At 40.6% G+C, this 21,004-nt stretch overlaps 1 protein-coding gene across 1 annotated transcript in view; it reads left to right on the top strand.

The window, feature by feature from the left end:
• Positions 1-8,609: 8,609 nt before the first annotated feature.
• The window catches only part of KIAA0825 (KIAA0825 ortholog), a 100,403-nt gene continuing 88,008 nt past the window's right edge, over positions 8,610-21,004 (top strand). The window contains exons 1-2 of the mRNA XM_056849241.1: positions 8,610-8,740; positions 14,518-14,686. Coding sequence (XP_056705219.1) covers positions 8,610-8,740; positions 14,518-14,686 — 300 coding nt within the window. The remainder of the gene's footprint in view (positions 8,741-14,517; positions 14,687-21,004) is intronic.

The following is a 21,004-nucleotide window of genomic DNA, read 5'->3' on the forward strand; positions in this document are numbered from 1 at the left end:
TTCTTTTACCCCAGCCCGAGGAGTAAATTACTCTCCCACAGGTAGGGATGCCAGGTCCCTCTTCACCACCGGCAGGAGGTTTTGGGGGTGGAGCCTGAGGAGGGTGGGGTTTGGGGAGGGGAGGGACTTCAATGTAGGGTTGCCAACTGCCTGAAATTCCTCAGGTTTGCAGAAAAATTTGAAGTCTTACAAAAAAAATTGGGGCTTAAAAAACCCCTGAAGCTTTAAGAAAGGGAAGTCCTCAGTGGCAGTTGCGAGGCAACCACAGCATTCTAGGCTTGGTTTTTGGCAATAAAAGGCAGGGGGAGGGGATCAGGTCCCTTTCCAGGGCTGTTTTGGCCTTTGAGGGAGGACTTACTGGGGCCAAAACTGGCAGCAACCACCAGGTGTCTTGATACCTCCTCACTCACATGACTTACCTAGGCCTGGCTGCTTGCTGCTGTTCAACAGCAGCCACTCTGTGAAAGCCAGTGTGGTATAGTGGTTAGAGCTTCAGAGTAGAGTCTGGGAGATGTATGTTTGAATCCCCATCTTGCTGTTTTGGTCCCCACTGTGGAGAATGGTGGGGTATAAATGAAGTAAATAAGTAATAAATATAGCTAAAAATGGGAGGCAGATAAAAATTAGGGAAAAAATTAGAAGATTGAATGCAGAAAACAAAGTCTACATTAAAAAAAATGAAGGATATTATTTTGGATTGAAACACTCTCAAACAGTATGTATGGACTGCCAAAGTTGTTTAATTATGAAGTTATTTATAACACTGAAATCACTTACAAACTCTTTAATGATGCATTATCATTAAACATGTCATGGCATATTAGTTGGTGCCAAAATTATTTACATTTAAACAAATATATTCTTGAAAGTACCTTGTATATGTCTACAGAATACATAGGAATTATCGTTATCTAATGCAATAGATAGTTTTATATAAAAATACACACTATACATGTTGAGTAAAACATTGGTTTAGAAAACATTCCACTCATACCAAACGGAAAAAGTGGCGGCCCTAATAACCTGAACTAGCCCAATCTCATTAGAGCCTTCACACCTCTAGACTTGACAGCGTACGTTGGCTTGCTTAAAACGGGGGGGGGGGATCATAGGAGTTTTTTTTCTCAGTGCTCCCCAAAGTTTAGCCCCGTGGCGCAGAACGGTAAGCTGCAGTACTGCAGTCCAAGCTCTGCTCATGACCTGAGTTTGATCCCCACGGAAGTTGGTTTCAGGTAGCCGGCTCAAGGTTGACTCAGCCTTCCATCCTTCCGAGGTCAGTGAAATGAGTACCCAGCTTGCTGGGGGTAAAGGGAAGATGACTGGGGAAGGCACTGGCAAACAACCCCGTAAACAAAAGCCTGCCTTGTAAACGTTGGGATGTGATGTCACCCTATGGGTCAGGAATCCTGGTGCTTGCACAGGGGACCTTTACCTTACCCCAAAGTTTCCTGATTATTGCACCAGAGTCCTCAGATTTGTTCATGGTATAAATTTTGTGTGAGAAAAACCTTGTTATACGAAGCATTTCATTCATCGCAATAAAATATTTTGTAGGAGTTTTTTCTTTCCATTTCCTGCAAATTATCCAGTTTTTTTTCCATTGGAAAAATTGAAAGTCTCAGAATAATATTTCCCCCACGTATTTATGTGTCTCTCCCACTCCCCCTTGGGCCTTCGCATCTCTAATAGCTGGTATGAACTCTCATCTCATCAGAGCAGGCACAACTGCCTCCAAGAATCCCTGGTAGGGAATGCAGGGAAGGACTGTTCAAAGTGACAATATTGGCATGGTACCTAGAGGGAGGAGAAGAATTTTGCCAGGAAAACCTCCTGCAACAAAGGAGAGCCCTGCAACACTGGAACAAACATGGTGGATGCCTCAGTGCAATCTAGCATGTATCGCGATGGGTAGCTGTGTTAGTCTGTCTGTAGCAGTAGAAAACAGCAAGAATCCAGTAGAACTTTAAAGACTGACAAAACTTCTGGCAGGGTATGAGCTTTCGTGAGTCACAGCTCACTTTTTCAGATACCATGCACGTATGAAATGGACCCAACAGATTTAGGGGCCCTGCAGTATCTCTTCCAGGAGTGCTTGGATGGCTGAGGAGAGCAATAGTTAAAGAATTTATGTTCTTTCAAAATGATAACCGGTTAGTTGAAGTGTATTGCTTCATTTAGAAAGTTTGTACATTCTTCTGTGCTTGGAATTTCTCTTATTTCTTGCATCCTCTTTTTTTATAGGGCATTCTTTTTTTCAATAGGAAATGTTTTTAACGGAATCACTGTTTTGCCTGCTAATCTCATGAGTCAATCTACATTAAACAAGCAGCTCATATCAAACTCCTGGCAGCCTTGGCTTAAAATTAAAAGGCACGCTTTACTGTGGAAGTTGTCAAGACTGAAAATAGTATTTGTCCAGCTGGACAGCTTTCTTTTGTAGTCACTAAATGAAAGTTGAGATTCTGTCTCCTCCTTGAAAGCTTCTGTGTCAAGAAGGTAATTTGGACAGTTTGTGCCTTGACAAGGATTATTAAAATTAGATGAACTGAAGAGAAGCAAGTGTGAGAGAACAAAATTGACACTGACACTGCACTGTCTGTTATTTGTGGCTAAGATAATGATGACTATGTTGATATGATAAATCTAACATTTACAGTCTATTACTCCAATGTGTTAAGCAGGAGCTACAGTAAAATGCACTTACAGTTGGAGTTTTCCACACTAATGGATGTACTCTTAGTTTTAAAAAGAAAATTTTAGTAGGGTATGAGCAGATGTAAACCAACCTGTTTTCCTCCTCTAATACGTTAGAGCTAGCAAAAATTCCTCAATAGAAATAAACTAAAGATTACAAATATAAGGAACCGGTGAGATACTTTCTTGTATTTTGTAAAGAATTTAGAGTACAAATATTATTTGAATGCTATGACATGTATTCCACAACATAAAGTACTAAGAAACATATATGAGTTAGTATTCCTGAGCGGAATGCTTGCGCCGCTGTTTGGAGGCAACACAGTGGCGCTGCCTCCAAAGGAGGTTTTGGCCTGGTGGAAACCTCCTTGCAGCGCCAAAAATCCGTGCAACCTGCATAGGGTTGCACGGGAGATCTCGGCCAAAAAAAGGGGGCGTTCCCCAGCTGTAATGGCTTAGGAGGCCACCTAACAGTGGCCCCTCCCCCAGGCCAGTGCCGTGACGCCCCGGGAACACCTCCTGGGATGCCACCACGGCCTTTGCGACAAACGCCAGCGTATGTCGCCTGGATGCCGGCGCTGTGGGCCCTTGCTCCGGCGCAGGCCTTCACCGGCCTCCAAAGGCCTTTTGTCCTGGCTGCCGGCGCGGCTCAGGAATGCGCACAACATTCACAATTATTACAGTTTCTGCTATACCAGAGACTGCTTCAATCTCATTTTCCATTGCAGTTCCTTAGTGGAGCAATCATGAAGGATTGAAACACAAATTGGGGCGTAGAGGGAGAAGAAGTTCCAGAACCCTAGAGTAGATGTAGAACCTATACTTCTTTGGGTCTTTCCTGTGATATACTTGTTGCAGAAGAGTATCTGAAATATACAACATTCACATTTCTAAAAAAAATTTATCTGTAATACCAACCAAATACATCACTTTTAAGAAGTGTCTGTGTAATTCTCCAGAGAACCTGAAACAACATCTGTAATTGTGATGTACAGGTTTTTGATAGTAATTATTAACAAAAAGGCAAATGTTGTTTAATACAATGAGTAGATGGCTCTTCTTTTCTTGTGGAGTCTCCCTCTTCCACAGAGTCCTCTGACAACAATGTGGGCAGGATGGGACTGACACTGACAAAACCCTTGGGATTCTGGCAAATTATCTCTTGAAACAGAACTTTCTAGAAGATTGTATCTGTGGGGGCGGGGGTGGGGACCAGAATTCACATCAGTAGAATACCAGTGCAAGATATTTCCTTAAGGTTGTTTCAAGAGTGAGTTTGGAAGCAATACTAGATGTCGGACTTGTTTGTTGGAACTGATTCCCAGAAACTGCTGTGACTGGCAGCATCAGCTTTTTCAAATCTGTTGAAAGCAGGAGCAACTACAGGAGCAGCTAGGACGAAGTAAATAACTTCCATTACTTTGTTAGCTTCATTCGTGCTTCAGAAGGGGGATCTGCCTTAGGCATAAAGTCCATATAAGGCTTGTTACTTCAGGAAAGAAATAGAAGTACTTTGTGTAAAAGAACTTCATACTTTTAAAAAGGAAAAATAACCATTATAGCTTTCTGAGCTAGGATGGAGAGAGATTGCAAAGAGCACGTCTTGCCTTCCTTGTGGTTGGAAAGAGAAGCAGGAGGAGGAGTTAGCCAAAAGGAAGGATCCCCTAAGACAAGGGTGTCAAACTCAATTGTTATGAGGGCCGGATATAACATAAATGTCACTTGGACTGGGCCATGCCTTGCCAGCCCAGATTGAGTGAGGGGTGGTGGCTGTCTCAGCTGGCTTGCGGGCTGTATGAGAGCTCTCAAGGGGCCAGATCCGGCCCACGGGCCTTATGTTTGACTCCCCTGCCCTAAGAGTATCATTCTTGGTATACAAAGAGACAACTGCAAAGCAGACAAGAGGAAGGAAACAGGAACTTGCATATCTAGCCTTGCTAGCTCTCCTGCCCCTCTGATATACTAGTGTGCTCTGTACAAAGGAACATTGCACAGTATTTATTTATTTATTTATTTATTTATTTATTTTTGGATTTATGTCCTGCTCTGAGCCCTGCTAAATAAAAACACATTACACATTATATGATACATCATAAATAATTAACACTTAAAACCTCTAATTCTGAAAACGTCTCTATAAACCAATGATGACGCTCATTCCATGGGCACAGTGGAAAGCAGGCAGCCCGGAAGGAAGGCCATCAGGAACCCCCAGTCAATTCAGAAAATTAAATTTACACAGGTAAAAGGCGGGTAGGGAGGCCAGCTACGATGGACACCGTTGCTGTCCTCAACAGTAGGCCTGGCAGGACATCTCTGTTTAACAGGCCCTGCGGAATTGTGTCAGATCCTGCTGGGCCCGGGTCTCACTGGACAGTTCCACCAGGCTGGGGCCAGAGCCGAAAAAGCCCTGGCTCTGGTTGAGGACAGCCAGATACTTCTCAGGCTGGGAACTACCAGCAAGTTGTTATTTGCTGAGTGTCATGCTCTTTGGGGGCATACTGGGAGATGCGGTCCCACAGATCTGCTGGTCCCAGAACATTTAGGGATTTAAAGGTTAGTACACCTTAAACCTGCTCCACCTGGAGCCAGTGCAATTGGCGGAGTACTGGTTGAATATGTACTCTAAGTGGGGTCTCTGAAAGGACCCTCGCCACCTCATTCTGGACCAGCTGGAGCTTCTGGAGCAGCCCCTGCCTAGAGCGACTTCACTTCCAACATACTTTACATTATCAATTATTTTTCACCTGCAGAGGGAGCTATAGAGCAAAAGAGATGTCTGAATTTTTATGTCTTCGTTGTCTGAGAAGAAGAAAACAATTAATTGTGCTTCTTAATGAATGTCCTTGAAATATAATTGCCTAATAACAAAATGTAGCTTTCATGATAACAGGAGAAGGAGCGGATCTACAGAAGATTAGTATCAGCAGCTGACCTCAGATGGGAGTTTAAGCCATGTCCACTTGATTCTTGCTTTCTATATTCAATCACATATTGTGTTTAGTTTCTGAGATGTTAACAAGGAACATTTCACCATAAATATGAGGGAATATATATTTATTCAGGGCTTTTTTTCATTTTTTTAAAGGTACTGGTACTCATATATATGATTGCATTGGTTTCCACCTATTCCCCCATCAGGACTTGGGATACACCCCCCCCCCAAGTTGTCAGTACTTATTACTGGTGAATACTGCCACAAAAAAACCTTGCATTTACTATTGTGAGCCACGGGGTGGCCCTGTGCATCTGCATGGTGGCCAAGCACTCTGACTGGCCTGGCTGGATATAAGCATGGCCTGTCTGGAAGTGGTGCAACACTGGCAGTGGGTGGATGGGGCTTGACCCCTCAGCTTGCTAGCTGAAAAAAGAGAGACTACCCAATGAGAGGTCAGAGGCCTGAACAGTGGGCATGGGACCTCTGGAAGAGAAACAACACTCATCGGTGCCCAGGGCAGAAAAGGAGAGTCTGAGAGGTGTCACAGTGTCAGATTGGAGAAAGGCACAGTGGTGTAAAGTGGCAGGTCTGGCAGAGGAGTGGGAAATACAAGGAACCTGTAAAAGAACAGAAAAAACAGAAGCATTCCATTCTAAGTGAAATTTAGGATTAAACCGACCCTCATTTCCCCTCTATCAGTCTGTTTTGTCAGTCTATTTTTGGCAATTTAGAATGGAAGCAAAAAAACTTGTCCCATCCATAGAGAGATGGCAGTACCCTTTGGTGGTAAATGATAAGATGAGTGTAACAATTCTCCTTATAGTTAGAGAACACAGAAATTAATACTCTTAATTCAGCATTAAACTAGTTAGATGGTTCAGATGAATGAGTTATTGAATGCTTGATTATATTTTCCATGAGGGTTCATTATACAATTTAGATATCTTGCTTTCAGCAATTGATTACATGTATGTGTGCAGATCCAGGAGAATATATTGGCTAATATTTATTAATGTTTCAAGATAGCATGCTCAGAAACTCTGTTTTAATTCTCATAAACCAAGGAGATCATGTGAGACTCTGAGGAGCAAATACAGTGTTTTGACAAGTAATCTGAGCAAGTATGACAGAAATCTTAAAGGAACTGCATGCATGAAAACTAAACTGTCATGTTTACAAAATGATTTTTTCATATGAGAAATGTGTTAAATAGAAAGTCGTGTAGACTGCATTAGGGTAGGTAGATCCACTTACATTTTGCAGTTTTGTAATTTCTAAAGACTCAACAAACAACCATGATTAAAGTCCTGCTTGTAGTGTATTTTATAGTATCAAGAATTATTATTGTGTTAAACAGAAACACATGAATCGTAGTATTCTTTTTAAAGTAATTGAGTAAAAAGCCAGACAGAGATGGAGCACTATTGGGCCTCCTATTGGATAAACAGATGGCAGCAGTGGCCAGGGGTACCTTTCACGAGCTTGCCCTGATAGCATCTAGATGCTGATAGCATCTAGACTACTGCAGTGTGTGAGGCTGCCCTTGAAGAGTGTCTGCAAGCTATGGTTGGTGCAGAATGCTGTGGCCAAAATGTTGACTGAGGTGGGCCATAGGGACCATATAACTTCAGTCTTGTTCCATCTACACTGGTTCCCAATTTGCTTCTGGGTCATCTTTGAGGTGCCAGTATTGATCTTTAAAGCCCTAAACGGCTTGGAGCCAGCATACTTTCAGGGCTGCCTACTCCGATATGAATCTACCCAATCCCTCCGGTTGTCTTCGGAGACCCTACTTCAGCTACCCCTGCCATCTGAGGCTAGATGGGTAGCGACTTCAGAAAGGGCATCTCAGCTGTGCTTCCAAAACTCTGTAATTTCCTCCCCAGGGAGATATGTCTGTCTCCCTCTGTCATTGTTTTCTTCCAATGGATTTTGTTTGGTGTTCCCTTACTAACTCTAATTGGCCCTCCTCCGTGTTTGTGTGTCTGTGTTTATTTGCAAAACTGTTTGAGGACTGAGGAGTGGGCCTGTCCTGGAGGGGGTTGCATTCTCCACGAACTAGCAGGTTCATTGGAGGTGCTGCTGGTTTGGCCTTCTCCAAGATACACAGTGCTTTTCTCAGTTTTGGTTGACATGCTGGCCATTGGTGTTTCTTGAACAGTATGATCTGGTAATCCATTCTCTGATCACATCCAGGTTAGATTATTGCCACATGCCTTATATGGGAGTGCCTTAGAAAACTGTCCAGAAACTTCAATTGCCTAAAAATACAGAGGCCACACTTCTCAGGGATGGGCACAGCGTTCACATCACCCCAAGCTCAATAATATGTGTTGGCAACCTGTTTGTTTCTGGACACAAATTAAAGTGCTGGTTCTTACCTTAAAGCCCTAAACAGCTTGGAGCCTTAAGTTAAGACCCTTTCCGCAAGTCCTGTTCTACGTGCCCCTATCTGCACATGTGAAGCGGATGGTGACCAAAGACAAGACTTTTTACTGATGGTCTTTTATTATTATATATTTGTGTGCTTAATTTAAATATAAAGCCAAAGCAGTAAGAGTTAACAGCCCTGTTATTTTTTTTATAAGAATTCCCTCCTGAGCAATTCTGCTTGACATAGTTTGCGCAATGAGAGAAGCGTGGGAGCCTTCCTGACCATCTCGGGCAGGCCGTTCTGCAAGGTGGGAGCCCCCACAGAGAATGTATGTGTACAGGCAAATCTTAGGGTGGCACCTGCTTAAGGCCATGCTCATATGGAAGCTGTCATGATGGAGAATAGCAGGATAGGCGGTCCTGTAGCTATGAGGGTCTAAGGCCATAAAGGGCTTCGTATGTGATAGCCAGTACTTTGAATTGAACCTGGTAACTGATGGGCAGCCAAGTGGAGTGACTGCAGAATGGGTTTATATGCGGTATATAAGACTGATCGTAATGCTCCTATTTCTGTTTTTTTTTAAATCTAATTTAGTCTCTATAAATGGAGTGGAGAGGTGAATACACTCTTGAATCTTCCAACTTGGATTGCTTATTGAACATACTTCCCGGAGATCTGGAATTTCATCAGATACTTGGAGACATTGATGAGAAAATAAGGAAAAATTCTTCTAGGTGAGGTATTTTTATTTGTATGCTGTCTGTATATATACATATATGGGGGTACTGCAGATGTTTTAATTAAACAAATGTTTCTGTTTCTCTGCTTCCATAATGAGTTACTACTCTGTCAGTGCAGTTTCTGGTGCTAGTCTCCTATCAGGCAACAAAGGAAGCGTGTTTTTTTTAATGGGGGCTTTCGTTCCTTAATGCAGTCAGAATTTAGCAGCTGAATTTTTTGTGTGTGCCTTGAATATTCAGTTACACGAAACCACTACCTTCTGATTTATCAACTGCTAAAGGCCAGCATGGTGTAGTGGTTAAGGTGGTGGACAAGGATCTGGGAAACCTGGGTTCAGATGCCCACTCTGCCATGGAAACCTGCTGGGTGACCCGGGGCCAGTCACACACTCTCAGCCTTGACCGTGCAAAGTATTTGGATGGGAACACCTCCAAAGAATATTAGGGGCATAACACGGAGGCAGGCAATGGTAAAACAATCTCTGAACGTCTCTTGCCTTGAAATCCGTTCAGGGCCAAAGGTCAGCTGTGAATTGATGGCAAAAGTCAGCTGTGAATTGATGGCAAAAACAAAAGTTCCTCTTTAAACACAACAAATATTAGCACTGCAATCCTGTGCAGAGTTAAACCAGTCTAAACTCATTTACTGTAGTTGGCTTAGAATGGAGTGACTCTGCCTAGGATTGCATGTGACTGATTTACTGCGATCTGTAATAAGCAAAGTTTAAATCCAATACATAATAAAAAAAATTGAGTCATTAAAATATTTATTTTAACTAAGAAGGTCTCTTGAAAATCACGTTCCTAATCCTTTTAGCAGTGTTAGGACAAAATACTGAAACATCTTGTCCAGTGACTTCTTGTAGTGGTTGGTATAGTCACTTGTTATCACTTAGATTAGCCTGGAAACCAGTCTCTGATGGAACTGGAGCTGGGTAGACTGGCAGTTGAACCATTCTAGTTCACAAAGCTATTAAATTTGATTACGGGAGACACATCAGGTACTACAATAGAAGTCTTTGAGAAATGTCGCTGAAGCCAAAGTATGTGTGCAGTGCATCAGGTTTCAGACTCCTAAGAGAAGCTTACACAAATTTTGAAGATACCTCTCACTCTGTTATCATGTTTAGAACTAGTGTTTGCAGAATGAGTTATTCCATCAGGAAATTGAGCATGGACCATAAGATATTGTTTCCATGGAAGACCTTGCACTCATGAAAAGGCTCTTTGATAACATTGAAGATATTTGTTTCAGGGCCACCATTTCAAATTCATTCATGCTTAACGTTTTCTTGAAAAGATCTTTTTATGAAGTGGGTTTTATAGGCCACCCAGATATGACTGAATTTAAAGATGGTTTCACATACTATAGAATGGCTTCTAGTCATCCTCTCAAATCATATTCGTAATGAAATTATAAAACTTTGAAAGTTTACCAGAATCAAAATGTTTTACAAAAAATAATTAATCATGTTTTATAGTTGATAGCAGCATGCATTGTATTATAGGCCAGGATGCAAACAATCCTGAATATGAGAAGGTGCTCTTCATGTGTGTGTGTGGGGTCTGATTCCCCCTCCAAGCTTTTTCCTCTGATGCTGCATTGCATGCATCTTCTCCCCTTGACCTCTATGGATGGCTTTTCAGAGGGCATAAATTGCTGTGTGGGTCAGGCCCAACACACATACAGTGGTCCATATGTGGACATTTTGGAGTTCGTTATTACAAAAATAGCAATTATTTATTTGTTTGTGTGTATGTTTAAAAAGCTATCTTTTAAATAAACAATTTGGGATCCAGGCCAGAACATGAAAAAGACTTTTTTGGTAGTATACTGTTCTGCTCTTCCTGACCTTTCCTCTGGACCAGCCTGTGGTCTTGATTCATCAGAAGCCAAAGTTGTGATGATATCCTGATTACTGCAATGCACTCTACATGAGAAGGCCATTGAAAACGTTGGAATCTCCAACCAGTACAAAATGCATTAGACTGTAGATGTGTTTTGTATAGAGAATGCATCTTATATGAGTTTTGAGAGAAAGATGCTGGTTTCTGGGGCCAGTTCAAAGTCCTGTTACTTTTAAAGCCCCACACAGCCTGGATAACTTGATCCTGTATGAATCTTCTCTTGAACCATTAGAGACAGGGGGATGTCCACTGGAATCATTATGGCACCTTGATTGTGGAACTGTTGCTACTGTTGCTACAGGGCTTACATAGATTTTATTCTTGGGATGATTATGATCCTCTTATATTTTTTCCTTTTACCCTGTTCTGTTTAATAGTAGTTGATTTGGTTTATTGGTTGGTTTTTGGAGGAGTTGTTGTTGATAATGATGATTCTGTACGCATGTTGAATTTTATTGGTGGTTTTAAATTATTTTTAAACTAAGTTAGTTTTAAAATGCTATTTTTAGTTTCTTTGGATTTATAATATTTATACCTTAATTACATGTGGTTTGACTACTGCCTGTCAGATTCATTATATGCCCCTGAGTTCAACATTATGCAAATGAGAGAAAAAAGTTCTATAAGCTATCATTTCCTTGGCCCCTCCTTAAGTCTCTTTTTTAAAACTGGCATTGACCACCTTCCCCTGAAAAGGGTGCTGATATTAGTGACAAATTACATATTTTTGTAAGTATAGATCTTTGTGTTCGAATGCACTGCATGTAACTTCTTTAGTTTTTCCTTACTGGCTCAGCTTGACATACATGCACAAACAATAAATGTTTCTGCTGATTCACAGGGAGGGGGCAAAATTCCTCCAGATTGCCCCGCGTGCCTTATGGAGTGCCACCCTGGGATCCCCTGGATGCAGGGAGATAACTTTTCAGGGTACACAAGGACAGGTATTTAAAAGCTCCCATGGCGGAACAGAGCATCTGCCTTTTTTTAACAGATAATGGCATATGGGAAGTGAAACACGCATTTCTTCTCTCCCAGAGCCTCGCTACATTAATAATTTAATTGTTCCAGTCTGTCATTTTATTTCAAGTTTATTTCTATAACAAATAGTTTTTATTGTATCCATGAGGTTATATCCACAGGTAGTCTTCCGGAAGCAGGACAAAAAGGGCTACTGAAAAGCCAAGTAAAAGCTTTTACTGAAATGATAAAAAGGCAAAGAAAAGAAGTTTTATCAGCAGGCCAGACTTCAAATTTCTTTTCATTTTTGTTTATACGTGGCAAAAGTAATTGCTTAGTATTCAAGAAGCCAAATGTTTGCAGTGCTTTTATCCAATCACTAGCTGATTTATGTTTAAATCTCTTCGTTGTCTGTCCATAGCAAAATGTTAATTATTATGAAAGAAGTTTTCTATGTACTTCAGTAGTTTTGTCATGCATATTCTACTGCATTTGTAGCATGATTCTAATAATGCTTCCTTGACAATGTCCCATTGATTGAAGTTATCTCTACATTTTTTTTAGTAATGAAAGTAAACTAGCTGCTTCACAAAGAGTTTTTAATACCCCCTGCAAAAGGGACTTATTCTGTTGCTGCATTCAGACAGCACTTTTTAACTGGAATTCAGCCACATACCTGATTTGCATGTACACTTTGTTTCACCCTCTCTTCATTCCTCCTTTCTAACATGGAGAATTTTAGTTAGAAACTTTCTCTGGTGACCGTGACACAAAAATAAAAATACAAAAATGGATTAAACTCTGGTTTAGAATCTTTGTTGGGGGGGGGGGAGTTAATTCTGCTTTACTTGCATGTTTGCATCCGTACATTGTGGGTAACAGCAATTAGTTTCTAACCAGGATTCTCAATATGACAAGGGAAGGGGGAAGGGGGAAGGAGCAAGGCAACAAGCTAGGTTTGGGGACATCCCGTCTTAATGCTGCTTGAATGTGACATCTGAGCACAGCATATATTTACAGTAGGATAAGTAACATGATGGGATTTCAGGGCAATTTACTGCCATGTAAAGGAATTTAGGATTGGATCCTTAATGTGCTTCTGAAGGAATAGTTTTTATGTATCAAGTGTACTCATTCAGTATAAGCCTGTGTAATGGAGAAGCAGCCCTGACCTAGATAGCCCAGGCTAGCCTAATCTCGCCAGATCTCAGAAGCTAAATAGGGTTGGCCTTGGTCAGTTTTTGGATGGGAGACCTCCAAGGAATATCAGGGTTGGACGTGGAGGCAGGCAATGTCAAACCACCTCTAATTGTCTCTTGCCTTGAAAACCCCAACAGGGGGTGCCATGAGTCAGCTATGAATTGATGGCAACAAAGGAAACGAGAGGCACAGTCCCTTTGCTTACTGTTTTGCTATTGCCATTTTTGTGCGACGTCTCTGATGTCCACCATACACATTTTTTTCTGTCAGGTAGAGTCCAGGAGATTTTCTGTGTCTCCCCTCAGACAAGTAAGTACTCTTAATACATGCATTCTTCTAGAGATAGTGGAGCCAATTATCATTAATTACTGACCAAAACCTGGTCCTAGTGGTCCCTTTGCACACCCCACCTATAGGAAGGGCAAGGAATAAATTTGGTCAGACTTCACAGTGCCACTGGACTCCTGTTTTGTTTTGCTGCTAGAGACCTATTTGCGATTGTTACTCAAAGAGGTCCACACACGTCAGGGCTGTAACATGCAAAGGTGTCCCCTTGCTAGCACAGAGCAAACACATTATTTTGGGTACTTCTAATATACTTGGGATCTTAGTCTGTGTATTCCAAGTTCCAGATTCAGATCAACACTCAGAAAAATGAGGGGGGAGGACTCTTAAACAGATGGGTTTTTCATTTTGTAAACAAACAAGCAAACAAGGCCAAATTAATCTATGCGATATAGAAAAGGCAGCTGAGAAAATTACAGAAAGGAAAAAAGCAATGTGGTAAGTGACACACATACAAAAAAATTCTCTAGAAAAACTGCATACCTACAGGGGAATAAAATTTAAAGGGATGGGGAACGAGACATACGAGCCTACTCTTGTAGAGAAATTGGGTTGTCCTCAGTGGCGACGAAGCAGCATCTGGGGATGAAACTTAGCAGGACACACTGTCTTTTGATTCTTTCTATCAATTCTAAGCCCACACTCAGGTGTACAAGTGTACAGAAAAAAGGGGGGAAAGCCTTACCCAAAATGGCAGTCCTTGGGGGCATCAGAATTATGTTGTATCTATCAGGTCCCTAGAGAGGCGGCACTTATGCATTTTATAAATAATAAAAGCTCGAACAACTGGAAACTGCTCTGAAGCTGCCCCACTTGCCAGTTCTGGGGCTCCATCCTTGACTTTTGCTCAGGGTCTCAAAATAACTAAGACCACCCTGGTCTGATTGCGAGTGTTGAACAAGGTTAAGTTCATCTTCTGAACAGGTTCACTGAGAAATCTGTGGCATCCCTTAACTCTGCTAGACTCCAAAGGGCAGCACAGAAGGTACAGTTCAGTAAGGTTCAGGTTGAACCAAAAAGTCACAGTAATTGGGACTTCTTATTTTGTGATACCTGGTTTTGCTACTACAACATGAAACCAGACAAGGGAGAAATAACAAAGCAGTGAATCCTTTTGAGACACAGTACTTGCATGTGGTAATATTCCAATGTAAAATTATGTAAACCAGATACTTTCTGTCATACTTTAAGGCTATAGAGTGGTGCTCAAGTCTCACTATATTAAGACACTTTCATGTTAATTCATGTTAATAATGTGATAAACTGCTATATAGTGTCATGTTGGTTATCTTGCTGTAGAATTCTAACCAATGTTTTATTTTTGCATAGTGAAAGTATTCGTTTTGTTTTTGCTTTAGCATGGAACAGTGTCTTAAGGAGCTACAATCAGAAATAAATGAAATTTGTTCTGATGAACTGCTACAGGATACAACTGACTGTCTCCAGTGGTTAAATAACTGCAGTTTCAGCTCAGTTAAGCCTTGTTCGACACCTCATGGAGAATTGGTCAAGTTTCTTCAGGCTCTGGTAAAAATACTGCTATTTTTTATAGAATAACCGAAAAAATCTTTTAAAATGCATTTGACTTGTTTGTTATTCTCTGGATTGTTTAAGAGTTTGCTGATGTGGACAGCAATCTAATACGTGTTTAATAATAGCAGTGGTATTTTGCCTTGTACTGTGTTTTGTTGTAGAAGAATTCTAATAGTATTTAAAAACTAATGCTACATTTTAGTAACAACTCTCAGCTAAAGGTAATCTTATCAGCAGTCTTGAGAGTTAAGGGCATGATCAAGGCTATCCAATGACCTTTCCAAGCAGAAAACAGCTTTGGTCAGACTATGTACTTACAAACACAGTCACTCTTATTTGATCATACTTGGCTATGAAAGTCACTGGTAGGGTTGCCAACCATCCGGTAGTGACTTGAGATCTCCCGCTATTACAACTGATCTCCAGGCCCTGCCACCCCCGCGCGTGCCCACAGAGAGGGCTCAGCGTGCCGGACTTGGCACGCGTGCCATAGGTTCGCCAACACGGGCATAGGGGGATGGTGTTCACGGAAGAACAAGTCTAAAGCTGCCTTAAGCTGAACTATTTGTGTGTTTCTTTGGATGCCACTATACAATATTTAGTATAAAGGTTTTATGGCATATTATGCCCATAAATATATTGAGTGTTATTACTGCATAGCTGAATAATAATTTTATTTTGATCAGTTAATCATTTTAAATTTGTTATAATGGTAAAAAGGCATCACAAGATTAGAATTCTTGATTCCGATAACTTTTCTGAAAATAATACTTTCTGTTTTGTGATAACATTAAATTTAAATGGGTAGAGTAGCCAGTTTAGAAGTGTAAGTATTCTATAACATAGCTTGAAAATAAAAAGATTTTACAAGCAAACAATGTTGTTGAATTATATATATTTTTGAAGCATTTAAAATATTTTTAAAACCTGCTATGCATATGCGTATCCAGTTCAGGGTAATTTGCTTGGTTGTGTGCCCTTATAAACTATTGCTATTAGTACAAGATAGTCATGGAAAACATATGATCTAGTCTAAAAGAACGTGTATCCACCATTTTGGATATACTTCTTATGAGAAGCACCAGCAGTACTTTGGTTCTTGTAGGTTATCCGGGCTGTGTAACCGTGGTCTTGGAAACCAGCAGTACTGTTTGAAGCTTTTTAAAACCTTGACTTTCAAATACAAAAGCCTGTCTTAACATAGGCAGTGTTCAAAAAGTCTTTGAAATATGAAACTAAGCTTGCAAAGCTTCAAAGCCAACTGCAGGGACTCTTCTTTTAGGAGTACCAACTCCAAGGTGGTGTGAGAAGCCTCCTGGTGACCATTTTTAGGGATTTATTTTCAATTTGAAAATACTTTGAACTCTGCTTAGGTTTGGGGAGACTTTTGTAATTGAAAATGTTTCTGTGTAAGCTTCAAAAGCAGCACCAGGAACTTCCTTGTGGAACATATTTTGGATTCGTCTTCCATACGAGAAAGGCTCATTGGCTGGTTTGGTAGCTATTAAGTTTTTGTTCTATTTTTATTAAAATGGTGTTTGACTATTATAGAATGTTAGGAATGTTATAACGTTATATTTCTAATCCTTTTTAAAGATTACGAGGCGCTCTATGAATTGTGAAATGTTTAAAACTGATCTGAGGCGTGTTTAAAAATTCTTTGAATGTGTTGATCTTTATGTGTGCATTTGTATACCACACATAAACACATTAGTGAAAATTTTAGTGTCTATGCAGAATTTAATGCAATATTCTTCTTTACAGTGTGTTAGTGTGTTAGCTATTCTAGTTTACACTTTGTGCGCACACGCACATGCACAAACACGTGCATACAAACACACAGGAATTTGAGAAGGTTTTTGTTAAAATATTGAGCCAGATGAAAGCCAGCATGGTGTAATGGTTAGAGTGTCAGACTAGGATCTGGGAGACCCAGGTTCGAATCCTCACTCTGCCGTGGAAGTTTACAGGGTGACGTTGGGCCAGTCACTTTTTCTCAGTCTAACCTACCTCACAGGGCTTTTGTGAGGATAAAAGGGAGGAGGCGAGGACAATGTTTTTAAGCGACTTTGGGTCCCTAGTGGGGAGAAAAGAAGGGTACTAATGAAGTAAAATAACAAGTGATTCCTGTGACCGAATCCAGCTGTAAAATGCATAGGAGAAACTATCTAATAGCAAGAGATAATTAGGTTTCTTTCATACATTCCCAATAGTGTCCATGATTTTTCTTTCCACCTGCCACAATCATGGAAATTTCTGGTAGCTATTCTGTGTTTGTAATCAAATCATAAATTAGATTTGCTCATTTTGCCATAAGGCCAAGATTGCTTGTGCTATAATATATAAATCAGCTTCTATATTTTCACTTCGGGTTTGTTGAAATATTTTTTTTTTGCCTGTATATATTGGAATTTCATATCTCTTTATATGTCCATGTCTAATTGATTTGAGTGTGATGGGAATTTTACCCTTAATAGAGGAAATGGATCGTTGAATATTAATGGAATCACCGGCAGAAGCTAATTAAGGTTGCACGCACACAAAGAAAGACTCGCAGTCATTTCTCTTAGTAAAAATCACCTTTACTTACTAACTTCAGGAAAGGGTAACTTGGATGTAAAATAATAAATCTCTTTCTACATTCTAAGTTTCCTATCCCATCCCAAAGTGGGAGTTCTATAGTTTACATCTTCACATGGTCAGATCTAAAGTCTAATGGCGGAGGCTTCTTCTAGGTAAGACAAAGAAGAAGCTCCTGGTATGCAAATACCTTTACAACTGTCCTGTTTAGCCAATGGCTATTTGACACATACTGTAGGTCACATCACCTTTGATCTGGTCAGCTTGGTTACAAACAGTTTAACCCTTGAGTGACTGAAATACAATGAAACTCGCTATCCAAAACCCAACAAACCCCTTTTCGAGTTTACATAGTATTCAGGCATACAAACATAAAGCATCACGCAAATATTCAAATTGTTGCTTGTGTAGTGGCTTTGTCAAAATGTCCGCCACCATCTCTTTGCTCTCACAGTACTTCACTTTCAAAAGTCCTCTTTGTTGCTTGTCTCTCACGGAGGCAGTCTTGTATTGAAGAAATCTTCTTCCTTTCCTGGCGCTTTCGCTGCTCAGTATTGCTATGCAAGCTTGATTGTCCTCAAACATTGTTACAGGTGTCAGTCCATCTATTCCGAAGTCACGTAGTAGTTCAAGTATTTCCTCTAGTTCCGCACACGCGCTGCTGGCTGCTTCACATTCAGCATCTGTTGAAGAGGTTACAACATTTTGCTGTTTCTGGCTTGTCCAGGAGATTAGGTTTCCTTCAAAGAAGAATAAATATCCACTTGTGGATTTGCAGTCTGTTCTGTCTCCACCTAAATTAGCGTCCATGTATCCTACGAGTCTTGGTTCATCGCTTGGAGTTATCTTCAGTTTCAAGTCGATTGTTTTCTTTAGGTATTTTGTCAGGTGTTTTATTGCGCTCCAATCGTGTTCTGTAGGTGCGTTGGTCTTTCTGCTCAGAATTCCAACTGCAACAGCTATATCTGGTCTACTAACATTACTCAGGTATAGTAGTTTTCCAATTGCTTCTCTGTATTTGTGATTGTCCTTCAATGGTTCACTTCCTTCCAGACTCATATATGATGGGTCAAGTGGAATATTTTTGGTTTTGCACTCCATCATATCCATAAATTGTAGGAATTTCAGTATTTTGCTCCTTTGGCTGATTGAGAATCCATTATCTTGATCTCTTTCAATTTCCATTCCAACATAATTTTTCACTTCTCCAAGTAGTTTGACTTCTACTGATTGGTTCAGTTTGTCTGCTATTTGCTTAGCAGCTGTTTCTGTATCACAACAGATTAGAATGTCGTCTACAAAAATTAAAATATATTGCCATCGATCATCCACTTTTCTGCTGAATAAACATCTCTCTATGTTTCCTTGTTTGAAGCCTTGAGCTTCCAGTAAGGTTGTAAGTTTGTGGTTCCATGCTCTTGCTGATTGTTTAAGTCCATATAAAGTCTTTTCAAGTTTACAAACTTTATTCTCCGTATTACTGTCCATTAGTCCAGGAGGTATTTCCATGTATATCTCCTCTGTTAATTCTCCATTTAGAAATGCTGTCTTGACATCCAGTTGTAAGACAATTTTGTTCTTAGATGCAGCTATACTCAGCAAAGTCTTTATAGCTGTTTGTCCACTAACAGGTGCATACGTTTCTGTGTAGTCAGTCCCATATTTCTGGGTAAATCCTTTTGCGACTAATCTTGCTTTGTACTTGTTGATCTTTCCATCAGCATTTTCCTTCAGTTTGAAAACCCATTTACATCCCACTGCCTTCTTTCCAGGTGGGAGTGTGGTTAATTTCCAAGTTTTATTTTTCTTCAGCGATTCTAGTTCATCTCGAATTGCGTCAAGCCATTTGGTCCGCTCACCATCGGGAAGCTTTTCCAGCTCTTCCCAACTTGAGGGCTCCATCTGACCTTTCACTTCCGCATAGAGATTCAGTTTAGGCGCTGGTATTCCTTTTGTAGTCCTTGTGGATCTTCTTAGGATTGGAGAGGGTGAGGTGGTTCCATCAGCACCGGGGTCATCCCCTTTTGTTCCTGCAGTCTCTGGGTTGTCTGCAGAATCAGGTGGTATGATTTCCCATGCTGTAAACGGAATCCCCTTTTCTTCCTCTTCACTGTCCTCTGGATTAGATGAGTAGCTGGTTTGCTTTCCATTCATGACATCTCTCTCATCTATGTACACTGCATTCAATGCTTGAACTTTGAATGTCTTTGGATTCATTACACGGTATCCTTTTGGGAGGTATCCTACTAAGATTCCAAGTTCTGTTGTAGGACTTAGCTTTCCCCTTTTCTCTTTCGGGATGTAAGTATATACATGACTTCCAAAAGCTTTCAAATGTCTTAGACTAGGCTTTCTGCCATTCCATCTTTCATATGGAGTCATGTTAATGGTACTAGAAATTGACCTATTGTAGAGATAGGCTGCTGTACTAACACATTCTCCCCAGCAGGGGTCAGGCAATCCTGCCTGCAACAACATGCATCTTGCACTTTGCATCAGAGTTCTATTAAATCTCTCTGAGAGTCCATTGTGCCGTGGGCTATATGCAACACTGGTCACATGTTCAATCCCTTCAGATTCAACAAATTCCTTCATTTGACTATTAATGTACTCAGTTCCTCGATCTGTGAATAACACTTGAATTCCTTTATTAAATTTCTTCTTCATCATGGCAGCATACATCTTAAACTTATCAACTACTTCAGTCTTTGATTTCAATAAGTAGACATATGCATATCTTGAATAACTGTCTATAAAATGCAGAACATATTTAGATCCTCCAGCAGCATCTTTGATTGGCCCAATAAGATCAGAGTGAACTTCATCAAGAATTTCCGCCTTAACATCTGTGCCTCTCTGCACGTGCTTTGGGGCAGTTCCTTTCCCTTTAATGCAAACGCTGCATCGCTCCTGGCTGGCAAAGCATTCTTTCACTGCTATATCACAGTCATTCAGCAGTTGCTTCACAGATTTGAAATTTCTATGCCCTAATTTCACATGATATCCATAAACACAGTCCTTATGATTACATTCCTTAGCTTTCATCTCATTTGATTTTCCATTATATGCAGCTAAATGCTCCGTTTCTGAATCGCAGGCCTCATCCTGCGCTTCCTGCAATGCCTCATCATTGCAATCTGAATCAGAAGTGTCTATTTCATCTGCTATGTTAACCAAACAGTAATGAGATCCTTCTGCTTTAGTTGGATAAATCCGTCCTTTAGGGTCAATTAACCAACATCCATCTTTCTCCATAGTCACTTTAAAATCTGCATTATTCAGTTTCCTTACAGACATCAAACATTCTTTGGCATTAGGCACATGATAAACATCAGTCAAATTCAGTTGCATTACATTTCCACATAGGCTCTCTATATACACAGTCACAGATCCCTTTTCCTTGCAAGTGATTGACTCTCCATTGGCAACTGTAAGTTTCTCATTGCATGCTTCCATATGGTTAAAACATTCCCTGTTAGACCATAAGTGGCAATCCGCTCCTGAATCAAGAATAATGTCTCTAACATGCTTGGATTCGGTTTTAGACTTTAAATCAATACAAGAAGTCTTCTTAACCATAAGCGTGGCCATCTCATTTGGCCTTTTACTTGTTGTACTCTGGTTCCCTCTTGTGGCTGGTTGGCGCGATTGCTGCCTTTCCGGCCTTTGTTTGAATTTCGCGGGCTTTTGGTGAGAAGAAGAGGAGGAGGAGGGGGATGAGGGGCCCCCCTT

Source organism: Euleptes europaea, chromosome 4 (genome assembly GCF_029931775.1).
Source record: "Euleptes europaea isolate rEulEur1 chromosome 4, rEulEur1.hap1, whole genome shotgun sequence".
In the NCBI taxonomy this organism is placed as follows: domain Eukaryota; kingdom Metazoa; phylum Chordata; class Lepidosauria; order Squamata; family Sphaerodactylidae; genus Euleptes; species Euleptes europaea.